General features: G+C 53.0%; 1 protein-coding gene across 1 annotated transcript; it reads right to left on the reverse strand.

Annotated features, from left to right (window-relative positions):
* Positions 1-6,640: 6,640 nt before the first annotated feature.
* LOC114905265 (kallikrein-4-like) lies at positions 6,641-11,260 on the reverse strand. The gene is given in 7 exon segments (XM_029239833.1): positions 6,641-7,063; positions 7,681-7,817; positions 7,905-8,140; positions 8,578-8,740; positions 10,078-10,148; positions 10,745-10,794; positions 11,219-11,260. Coding segments are annotated over 5 exon segments (750 nt in total). The 5' UTR covers positions 10,139-10,148; positions 10,745-10,794; positions 11,219-11,260; the 3' UTR covers positions 6,641-6,910.
* Between the last annotated feature and the right edge of the window lie 850 nt (positions 11,261-12,110).

Below are 12,110 nucleotides of genomic sequence, written 5' to 3' on the forward strand. Positions count from 1 at the left end.
TGGAGGCCTTTTCTGACCTCCCTGAGTCAGCGGTGTCTGCCTCCCCTTCCAGACCAAGAGCTCCCTGAGGGCGAGCCCAGCCTGACTGCACTCTGGATCCCCAGCACTGCCCAGAGCTCGGCAAGCTTTGGGCTTGAATTAAAGCCCTTTCCCCCCCGCATCTTCCAAATTCCTATTTGTCCTCTGAGGCTCAGCCCTCACCTCTTCTGGGAGACCCCGATACCTAACAGGTATCTCTTCTGGGTCCTATAGTGCCTGTTCTGGTTCCATCCCCAGGAGTGTTCAGGTCAGGTCCTCTTTGTGTCCCCAGCACTGCCCAGCCAGGGGCCGGGCACACGGGAGGCCTCAGGGAGATTGTGCTGAGCTGACCTGCACGCGCGATAACTCCTGACCTTGTTCCTGGCTCTGGTACAAGTGCTTTAGAAGACGTCCTCCTGATTTACTCCGTGCCCTCCCCCACCTTACCGCTGCAGCTCCCTCTTGCATCTCCAGGACGTTTTCTTGGTTCAGGCTCAACTCGGTGCCTCAGCAAACAACACATGGACCCACCCAGGTGCCCTTGACTTGCAAATCCCTCAGGGCAGTCCATGTCTGCTCCCTGGAACCAGGGCATCCCATGTCTCCCCTAGACCAGGGAAGACCTGTGTCTCTCCTCACTCCAAACCCCCTGCCCCATCTCAAAGATCTCACCCCCCTCCAGATCCTCCAGCAGCATCTGGGGTAGCTTGGAAGCCAGAAGAAAACGAGCAGGCACATGAATGCCAGAATTTATAAGCTCCCAGCCCCACCCGGGTCTTGGGGGAGGGGGATAGGGTGAGGTGGGAAGTGGCTGAGAGTCAGGTTTACAGGCAGGGATGCCTAAGTGGCTGGTGGGGTGGGGGACAAGACCTACTGAGCATTTATTAGGCTGAAGCTTTTGTCTGAGTCTCTGAGGAGGAATTTCCCTACCAAGGGTAGTTTGTCAAGGGGGAGGAGACAGTAGGGCAAGAGCAGAAAATTGGAGGAGATCAAAACATAGAACCAGGAGTCTGGAGCATGTAACCCGGAATCTGGGGTCTGGAGTGTAGAAACCGGATTCTAGAGTCACACTTCTTGTGCCTGGATTAGGGGTCTCGATCTTGGATTCTGGAGCTGGACCAGGATCCCCCCATTCTGGATCCTGATTCTGGATTCGGAACCCACTCTTCTGGATTCTGGATCTTGGATCTCTGATTCTGGACAGTGGATCCTGGGTCTGGATATCCAATTCTGGACCTTGGGTTCTGGATATATATCCCCAATTCTGGATCTTGGAGTCTGAACCTCCCAACTTTAGATTCTGGATATTTCTGGATCTTCATCTTTGATTCTGGATTCTGAGTTTGGGGCCTAGAATCGGCCACTCATGACTTGAAGTCGGGAGTGGATTTTGGAATGCGACTTCTGGAGTTTGGGTCTGGAATCTGGATACTGGACTCTGGCCTTTGAGTGACAGGTCTCAGTCTTGGATTCTAGATCCAGGGCCTCTGAATCTAGAGTCCAGACTAAGAATCTGGAGTCTGATGTTTGGACTCTAGGACTTGAGGTTTCGGGGCCTGGAATATGAATGATAGATTTTGGATTTTGAGTTATGGGGCCTGGATTCTAGGGTCTGGGTCTAGACTCTGAGGGTTCATGGATTGACTTTGGAATGTGAAGTATGGAGTTTCAAATCTGCATCGAGGGGACGTCCCTCGTGGTCCAGTGGGTAAGACTCTGCCCTCCCAATGCAGGGGGCCTGGTCAGGGAACTAGATCCTGCATGCATGCCTCAGCTAAGAGTTCGCCTGCTGCAACTGAGACCTGGCGCAGCCAAAAACACAAAAACAAAAAACCCCCCAAAACCCCCAGAAAACTACATTGCGTATTTAAGCGACTGGACTAGGAGACAGGGGCCTGGCTTCCATGATTCTGAGATTCCTAGACTCTTGACTGTAGAGCATGACTTTAGAGACTGGGAGACTAGAGTCTTTATTCTGGATCTTGCAGTCTTCCTTCTGCATCCTGAGGCTTGAAACCTGGATTCTGTTTTCTGGAGACTGGAGGTCACCATTAAGATGACCCAAAGCTTTGGGAATTTAAGTTTGTTTACCAGTGTCTCAGGACCATAGAGGGCCCTGGAAAATTGTCTAGAGTCTATCGTGGCTTGTCTAAATAATGAAGAGGCACAGTAGCAGGAAATACTGACCTCAGATCACCCAGTGAAAGATGGGACCTATTATAAGCATAGTTTCTCCCTGTTTCTGGAAATCCATCACATATATAGGAAGGGGCTGCATGATTGGGGCTGACTGTTAAGGACATCCGTGGCCAATGCCTAGGGGTCCCTGGCACTTGACTTCCTCACAGATAATATGGGGAAATGATGGTGTCTAAGCCCCCAGATGTCTTTCAGACATTCCAGAACCATAGATCCTTAGTTATTCCAGAATCCTAGGGTCTCTGTCACTCTAGAACCACAGACCTTCAAAAGCTCTAGAATACCAGACCTTCAGATTCTAGAATAGAAGGGCCTGAGATATTCTGGAAATCTAGGTCCTCAGATGCTCTAGAACCCAAGACCGTAAAATAGCCTAAAACCACAGATCTCTAGACATTCTAGAAGCCTATCATCTTCAGATGTTCTGGGACCCCCAGATAATTTGGCTTCCCAGGCTAGAAGCTATTCTAGAACTACTTTGCCCCTTCATTTTGCCACAAATTCGTGCTCAAAGGCTTTGGACTCACAGTGGGCCACAGCTTCAATTGAGCAGTCTCTGTTTATGGAGTGTTGGCCTTGCATTATCTCATTTATCCTTCTGACAGCCCCATGAGGTGTTTATTATGGATGGCTTCCTCCTTTTTTTTTTTTTTTTGACTGTGCCGGCATGTAGGGTCTTAGTGCTGGCACGTGGGATCTTAGTTCCCTGACCATGGATCGAACCCGTGGCCCCTGCGTTGGCAGCATGGAGTCTTAACCACAGGACTGCCAGGGAAGTCCTTCCTCCTTAATATAGAGGAGACTGAGACCCAGAGAGGGGCATCACAGCAAAGGTCACGGCAGAGGGTGGGAAGAATCCAGTGTCTGTCTTTGGGAACACCTAGTTGGTCTGTTCATCTCCACCCCTGGAGGTACCTCCCTCTGTTGGAGCCGGGTGGTGGTGAGGGGTGATCATAACGAGGGCTTCCCGGGTGCCAGGCTAAGCGCTTTCCATCAAGATCACACATGCTCCTCCCACCAGCCCACACAGGCAGGTATTGTAACCGTCTCCGTGACACGGATGGGACTCTGAAATCATGCCAGAGCGCAGCCCAGGCTCTTACCTGACCTGTGCGCAGGCTCCTCGGGAGGGCGCCGCGCCTCGCCTTGTCCCCGACACGGTGTCAACGCCCCTCCCCCGCACCGCCCGCCCACTCTGGCCGAGTTAGACTTGGGTGACCAACGTCCTCCTGGGCATCTCCCCAGACGTCCTTCCCCTCCACTAAGGCCTGAGTCCTGCCCTATGCCTCCTCCTGGGAACACTCCCTAGAGTCTTTCTCTCATCACCTCCATGGTTCAACCACCAACCAAGCAGTTCTCCTCTATCTGACCCTGAATTCCAGCCTTGGGCAGCCACCTGCTCCCGGGAGACACCCACCCCTGCCCGGGGTCTCCAGATCCCTCTCACTCACTGTGACCTAACACATTTCTCTCTTTCCCCAAACTCTCCTCCCCCTTCCTCTCATGTTTCCCATCCCAGGGACAGCCCCCACTGTCCACTCAGTCATGTGGCCAGATCCCCGAGGGTGCTGTCTCCACCCCTTCCCTCCCCTCATCCCCTACAGCCCAGCGGTACCCAGCCCTGTCCCTCTTCTCTGTCCCCTCGGTCTGGCTCAGGTGTTCCCCTCTATTCTTGGACCCTCACCCCAGCCTCCACCGCGGCCTCCCACCCTCCAGTCTGTCCCCTCCTGTCCACCACTAGTTGGCTTCAGAGGGTCTCTCTTTACACTCAGAGATGACCCTGCCCCTTCCCTGCTCACAACCCTTCCATGGAGACTCCCTGTCACCCCTGGACAAATGCCTTCGGCCTGGTGTTTGAGCCCCTTTGGATCCCCCTGAGGGAACAAACCTCATCTGGAACCCTTGCCCCAGGGAGACAGTCACTGCATCCTGCCCACCCTGGGAGGGGGACTGGACTCTCGATGCCCCAGGGAACTCCTCATGTAGTGTCGGCCCTCCTCTAATTTCATCTCACCACAACCCCCCCTCCCCCTTCATTATGGAACCAGTCAAAAGTGGAGTTTCAGGGTCCTGGGCTCAGACCCCTGCTCCACTACTTGATGTTTTGGAAATTCTGGTAAGTGCTTTCAGTTTCTCATCCTTAAAATCAGATAATTTTATTTAATAATAATCAGATAAAACCACAGAGTTTTGCAAGGAGTAAGAGTTAGTGCGTGTAAGGAGCTAAGAGCACACAGTAAACAATTCCACACACATGAGCAGACGGTGGCGAGGACAGAGCCCCACGATGCTCAAGGTCATCCAGGTTGCAGAAGTCTGGGGGGAGGGACAAGAGAATGGTCCAGGAAGTCCTGTGCTTCCTTCAGTGTGAAACATCACCTCTCTGGTTATCAGTGCACACCCGTGATGGGGTCTTAGAGTGGGGGAGGAGTGGAAATGGGTGGGGTTGGATGAGGTAATATGCACAGAGCAGGTGTGTAAATCGAAATTAGGCTGGTGCGTGAAAGACGGGTTAACCCAGGACATGATTCAGACGTGGACTCTGGCTCCAGGCAGCCAGGATAGAATCCTGCCTCCAACACATAATGTTGTGTGTCTTTAAGCAAGTCACTCGGCCTTCCTGTGCCTCCGTTTCCTCCTCTGTAAGATGAGAATAATCATTGTTTCTGCCTCGTAGGAGTGTTTTGAGGCGTCAGTGCCTGAAATTCGTGCCTGACACTTAATCAGTGCTGAGTAATCCCAGGCCGTTATCAGGCCTGTTTTCCCAGATTGCTGGGGAGCAGTGGTTGTGGGGTCTTTCTCAGAGGACACAGTCAGGCAGCAGTAGATAAGGACTTGCCAAAGTCTCTCCATCTCTCAGTTTTGGCATCTCTCTTTGAAACCTCTTTATCAAGACCCCCGTTTTACAAATGGGGAAACTGAGGCCCAGGGAGAGAAAACAGGTGTGTGAGGCCCCAGCTTGAGAGTGTGACATCGAGCAGGGGGAACACCCCAAGTACAGCTTACTTTACTCTGAGACTTTTTTTTTTTTTTTTTTGCGGTATGCGGGCCTCTCACCGCTGTGGCCTCTCCCGTTGCGGAGCACAGGCTCCGGACGCGCAGGCCCAGTGGCCATGGCTCACGGGCCCAGCCACTCCGCGGCATGTGGGATCTTCCCGGACCGGGGCACGAACCCGTGTCCCCTGCATCGGCAGGCGGGCTCTCAACCACTGCGCCACCAGGGAAGCCCACTGTCCATCTTTTTAATCTTAGCCATTCTGGTAGGTATTGTGTTTTGACAAGATTGTATGTTCTTCAGATACTGGGTGCAATGTTCTATATATGACCATTAAGTAAAGTTTGTTAATCACATTGTTCAAATCATCTATGTCCTTATCCATTTTTATCTTGTTTGTTCTATTATTTTTTTGAGTCACCTTAAAATCCTCTTTTTAACATTTTTTAATAAAAAAAAATTTTTGGCCACGCCTCGCCACTTGCGGGATCTTAGCTCTCCAACCAGGCATCAAACTTGCTCCCTTGGCAATGAAAGCACCAAGTCCTAACAACTAGACCGTCAGGGAATCCCCAAAATCCTCTTTTATGAGTGGGGATTTGTCTATCTTACTTTTAGTTATTTCACTTTTTTTTTTTTTTTTGCGGTAAGCGGGCCTCTCACTGTTGTGGCCTCTCCCGTTGCGGAACACAGGCTCCGGACACGCAGGCTCAGCGGCCATGGCTCAGCCGCTCCGCGGCATGTGGGATCTTCCTCGACCGGGGCATGAACCCGTGTCCCCTGCATCTGCAGGCGGACTCTTAACCACTGCGCCACCAGGGAAGCCCAGTTATTTCACTTTTTATATATTTGAGGATACATTAAGAGATACATAAAAATTTAAATATTTCCTTAAGAATAGATTCACAGTATATTTATGAATATATTTATGAATATAAATTCTCATCAGTATATTCTATTTAGTATAATAACAATTATTATAGTATAATAACAATTCCTTATATTCTTGGGTCCCCAGTCTCCCCTCTCTCTGTCCTCAGACCCCCCCTTCCCCGCCGCCCCCCAGATTCTTCCCACCAGTCTTCAGCTACAGCAGGAGGGTCCTGAGGCAGCTACAAATCGAGAATTCTTAAAATGCATTTAAGAAGACCAAACCAAAATAAGTCAGTGAAAGCTACATAAACTAAATAAGTAAATTCCATTAATTTGCCGTTTGCTGATTTGACTTTTCAGAAATTGGACAACATCCACAGAATCAGTTCTCTTAACCTTCCAGCTATGTCTCGTTCCTTGGGGATCCTGTGTCACTCCTGGTCAAGGCTCCCATTTCCCAGATGGGGAAACTGAGGCACAAGGAGGGAAAGCTATTTGCTGGAATCCCTTGGGTGGGAAGGGAAGTATGGAGGAGAGTCTGAGCCGAGTCCGTGCTTCTCTTAGACTTTATTTCTGGGCTTAGATGAAGGAACAAATGACGGTGAAAACCCAACTTTCTCTACCAATGGTAAGGCGGGGTCAACATTGTGCCACTAGGGGGCACTGTGTACAGGAAGCTATTCTTAGCAGGACTGGACTACTGGGGATGGGGGAGGGGGTCTAGACTCCTGGGTCTGAAGGAGAAGGCACCGGGAACCCAGATTCCTGAATTCCTTCAGCAGCTTATATTTGGGGGTTCAATTTCATGGGTCCCAGTCCCTGGAGTTAACTGGCCTGGATGGTTTTCTGTATCCAGTCTGTGAACTTGCAGAGGTTGGTGTAGACGCCTGGCACGTTGGGCTGGCCACAGGGGGATTGTCCAAAGGACACAAGGCCCTGCAGGGACCCGTTGCAGACCAGGGGGCCCCCAGAGTCACCCTGTTGTGGAGAGACAGAGAATGAGAATCTAAAACACAGAGAGATGGAGACAGATGTGAGATCAGAAAGGAACCAAATGAGAAGCAATGGCAGGAGAGGGGGAAAAAAAAAGATAGCAACATATTCCTTAAACGTTCCATTCTAGAGCCCTGACCGCACCAATTCTGCTCCCCTATATCCTAACAGCTGGTAGATTCTCTTGGGTTTGTTACTGTTCTGTCTCTGTTTTTGTCCCTCCTTCTTCTTTTCCCCCTGTAGCTTATTTCTCTGTCTCAACGACCCCTGGAGTCTCTGTGCCTCTCTGCATCTCTTTGTATATTCTATTTTTGTTTTTTTTCCTATTTCACTTGGCATTTCATCTCTACGCGTCTGTGTATATGTTTCTCTGTGGGTGTACGTGTGTGCATGTGTGTTTCTGCCTTACTGAATCTGTCTTTCTCTATTTCTGTCTCTTTCTTTGCTTCTCCTTATTCCTGTGTCGACTTCTCTCTTTCAGTCTCTCTCCCCATTTGTCACTCTATCTCCCCGTATCTCTGTTTCTCACCACGGTTCCCTGTCCCCTCCCTTCTCCATCTCTCCCTGGATCTTCTCCCCTCTTCCCTTCTCCCATCTCTCACATGGCAGGAGTCCTTTTGGTCCTGGCCTCCGCCAGCGCAGAACATGCTGGGGTGGTACACAGGGGCATAGAGTTCACTGCAGATCTCCTCCGACACCACTGAGATATTCACTCATTGGAGCACTTTGGGCAGTCTGCCTGGGACGCAGAGCATCGGATTAGCCTCTCTGGCTGGGCAGAGAACCCCCTCAGAAAGGCCGGACACACCCACACTCCCGAGCTCACCATTCGCTAGCCGACCCCAGCCGGAAACGAGGCAAGAATCCCCAGCGGTCGGGCGCTGTGAGGCGACGCCGATGTTTTGGATGGTGTCAGACTGGGGCACCAGTTCTTCCAACTTGATGAGCATGAGGTCGTTGGCAAAAGATGGTCTGTTGTACTCTGGGTGCTGGATGGAGAGGTGAGCCTCCATCATCTGACCGCCTGGTTCATGGTCGTCCTCAAGACTGTGCAGGCCCAGCCTGATGGTATAGGAACTGAGGGTCACAGGGTGGGGGTGGGGTGGGGACAGAATAGCTCTGTGGCTACTACACCATTATCTCCATTCTCGCCTTCAGTCACAACCCCATCTCCAGCCCCTTACCCTAGCCCCATCTTCCTTGCTAAGCACTGCGCTAAGAGCTACCCAACCTAAGGCACAATCATAATCCAGGGACAAGAACTTGCCTTAAGTCACTAGTAACTCAGCAGTTGAGCTGGGATTTCAACCCAGGACTCTTGAGTCCTTCCAAAGCAACACATAGCTCCCGCCTCCCTCGCAGAGCCTTCCTTCACACTGGTTTTCACTTTTAGTACCCAGAGATGGAACCTATTAAGCGCTTCCCCTCAGCTCACCGTACATCCGGGTCCTCCCTAGGACCCAGGCCCCGCCCCCTTCCCCGCCCCGCCCTGCACTCACTTCTGGAAACAGTGTGCGGCTGACAGCACCCATTGAGGATGCACCAGGACGCCCCCGCAGAAAAATTCCTTTTCCAAGAACAGTGCCGCCTGCCAAGGCTGCGAGTGCGGGTGGCAGTCCTCGCCGTTTATGATGTCGCTGCCTCCACCCCAGGCGAGGGATCCTGAGGGCGGATTCAGGGCTGGGGGACGGGCTCAGAGGGGAACGGGGGCTTCTGGGGGCGGGGCTCGGTGCAGGGGCGTGGTCAGGCCTGGGGAAAAGGCCCAGAAGGCTGGACACTTACTCCTGGGGGCGTGGTCACGGCTTTCGGGGGCGTGGCCACAGAGCAGGGGCGTGGCCACGGTGCAGGGGCTAGATCAGGGCTTCCGAGGTCAGGGGGATGGGCTCAGGGTGGAACCACGGCTTGTGAGAGCTTGGTGGGGGGTGGGGGGAAAACCTCGGTCCAGGGGGGCGTGGTCAGGGCTGGGGGACAGACTCAGGAGGCAGGACTAGGCCACTTGGGGGCGGGGTCACAGTGCAGGCGGTGTGGTCAGGACCGCAGGGATGGAGTCAGGGATCCTGAGGGCAGTCAGGCTCTCAGGGGCGGAATCAAGAATGAGTGAGAAGGGGGCGGGATCACAGTGCAGGCCTTTTACTCCACGGATCAGATTCTTTGGGGGTGGGTTAGGATTCAAGAGGCGGAGATCAGGGTATAGGAAGTGGGGTCACTTGTCAAGAGGAGGCTTTCAGCTGTAAGTGTGTCACATAGATCTCTGGGACCCACATGTCACCTCTCTCGCTCTCTCTCACACACACACACACACACACACGCGCGCGCGCGCGCCTCGACAGTGCACTACTGGGGCTATGAGCCTCCCAGCACAAGTAGACCCCCTCACACAAGGTGGCAGAGGCAAGGGCGACACAGCCAGACACTCGAGGCAGTGCCACACTCTATGGCCCTCCAAGTCTCTCCTTCCCTGGCTCAGCCTCCCCCATAGCAGCAAAAAGCCGGCTCACACAGAAACCCTATCACACCGTCCCGTGATGTGGCTGTCTGGGGGCCCAAGGATCGGAGACCCAGGAAGCAGGCACAGATTGCCAGCGATGGGTGACTCCCCCAGAAGCACCACCTCCCTTTTAGCGGCACCCCAGGCTCCCCAGGTCCTCACAGAATTGCCACTCTGCAGGATATTCAGAGGCACAGACTGTCAGAGTTGTTCACCCAATCACGCACCGACTCTCACGGGCATGACCACACACCCTGTCATACTATGTCACACACAGAGGCATGCAAAGCCACACACACCCAGTACACAGGCAGCACACATGCAAACTCCCTGTGATACCAGGAATCACAAGTGTGCATCTGGAGAGCAACGGTCACACAGTACTGTCACCCACGCAGCTTCAGGCACATCCAGGAGGATACTGAGTCATGCCTGTAACAAACACTGTGCCTCAGGCACAGACACACACACGCACACACACACAGACACACACACACACACACACACATACCTGTGACACTGAGGAGGAGGTGGCCCAGGAACCAGCCCCAGGGGTTTCCTGCCATGGACATCCTTCAGCACCTGCGTGAGGGTCAGTCTCAGGTGAGTCCGGGGGCCCTGCATCTGTCTCTTTCTTTCTCCATTCCTGCCCTCCCAGGATATTATTGGGCAAACAAGGACCTATACCACCCCTCCCCCGACACACACATGCCATAGGGTCTGAGATCATGGCCCAGAGACCCACAGCCTAGAGAGATTTAGAGGCTGAGAGAGAAAAAGAGAGAGGGAGAGTGAAGTGGAAAGAGAGAGAGAGAGAGAACTAGGTGGAGAGGAAGGGATGGAGAAAGTGTCTCTCCGTCTATAAACTGGGCGAGGTAGGAGGATGGAGGAGACTGGACTCTCAGGGATGGAGGGAAGATGGAGTATTTAAGAGAGATCATCGGAGACAGACTGAGAGGCAGAGGCAGGGAGAGAGAGATTCAGGGAAATAGAGAGACCAGGGGAGACAGAGAGAGAACTGGAGAGACACTCCTAACTAGAGACCTGTTTGGAGAAGAGACCTGGAGACACAAGGTCCGGATGCTGAGAGTCACAGGGACACGGAGCTGTAGGGACAGTGGGTCACAAAGACTGCGTGCTCTTAGGGCGCAGTGAGTGGGGACCTGGGGGCCACTCACCTGGCTGTCTCTGGGCTCCCGGATCCTGCTTTGGGCTGAGCTCCTGCCTGCTACGTCCAACAGGGGCCCCGGTGGGGCTTATAAGCATCCCCAGCTGGGCCGGCCTGCCCCCCAGGGACACATTCCTGGGGTCAGGTGCTCCCAGCTTCCAGCTCAGCGCTCTCAGGCTGCCTTGTGCCCGCCTGCGGCCAGGGAGCCAGAGGGGCTGGGAGACCCTGGCCTCACTCTCCCCTTCTTTCTTGGTTCTCTGTCAGGTTTCTTCTCTCTCTCTCTCTCTCTCTCTCTCTCTCTCTCTCTCTCTCTCTCTCACACACACACACACACACACACACACACACATTCTATCTCTCATTTTCTTTTTTTCTTATTCTCTCTCTCATTAAATCTCTCTCATCCTCCCTCCCTTCCTCTCTCTCCCGGCTGTGCTTCCCCAGCAAAACTTCCCGGATTCAAATCCCCAGCATCACGTTCTACCTTTGGAGCCTTGGCCCGGTGACTGCACCCCTGTGAGCCTCCGTTTTCTCATCTGTAAAATCGGGGTAACCATTTTTCCTCTCTCCCAAAATGCATCCAAAGAGATAATGCAGGGAAAACGCCCAGACAAAGTGCCAGGAGTGTCCTAGGCGCCCAGTTAGTGGGAGCAGGCTTTGCTCAACAAAGGGCACCTGTCACGCTCTGAGCTCTGCTGTCCGCACTTGAGATGCGGGAAGGGACAAGCAAATTCCGGCGCTCCTGGGGCTCACGTCCCAGCAGGGGAGAATGACAAACAGAAAAACTACAGGGACAAGCAAATATCTGGTAGTAATGTGTGTGCAGAGACTACGGGTGATACTAGAGAGTGACCCGGATTGGGTGGGGTGACTGCAGATGAGGGGGTGGTCGGGGAGTCTCAGAGGAGTCGACTTTGAGGCTGAGAGGCAGTGAGCTTTGCAGGAAAAAGAGAGAAGTTGGAGGAATTCCCTGGAGGTCCAGTGGTTAGGACATGGCGCTTTCACTGAGGTGGACCGGGTTCAATCCCTGGGGGAAATAAGATCCCGGAAGCCTGGGGAAAAAGAGAGAGAGAGAGAGAGAGAGAGAGAAAGTTGGTGTGTACGAGACAGAGTAAGGCGAGGAACGGGGCAGACTGTGCAGGGATTTGCATGCCAGGGGAAACAGTTTGGGTTTATTTTCAGTGCGGTGGATTTTAAGCACGAGGTAGGAGGGGCACGATCTTATTTATGTTTCAAAAACATCCCGCGTGGAGAATGATTGTAGAGGGTGAGATTGAAGCAGAGAGACCAGCGTGGAGGTGGGAGGTGGCAACAGCCTGGGTGGGAGATGCTGTGGTCCAAGGAGAAGAGAAACACATATGCCCAGGGCTCGTGTG

This window comes from Monodon monoceros, unplaced genomic scaffold (genome assembly GCF_005190385.1).
Source record: "Monodon monoceros isolate NGI ecotype Baffin Bay Population unplaced genomic scaffold, NGI_Narwhal_1 Super_Scaffold_10, whole genome shotgun sequence".
Lineage (NCBI taxonomy): Eukaryota > Metazoa > Chordata > Mammalia > Artiodactyla > Monodontidae > Monodon > Monodon monoceros.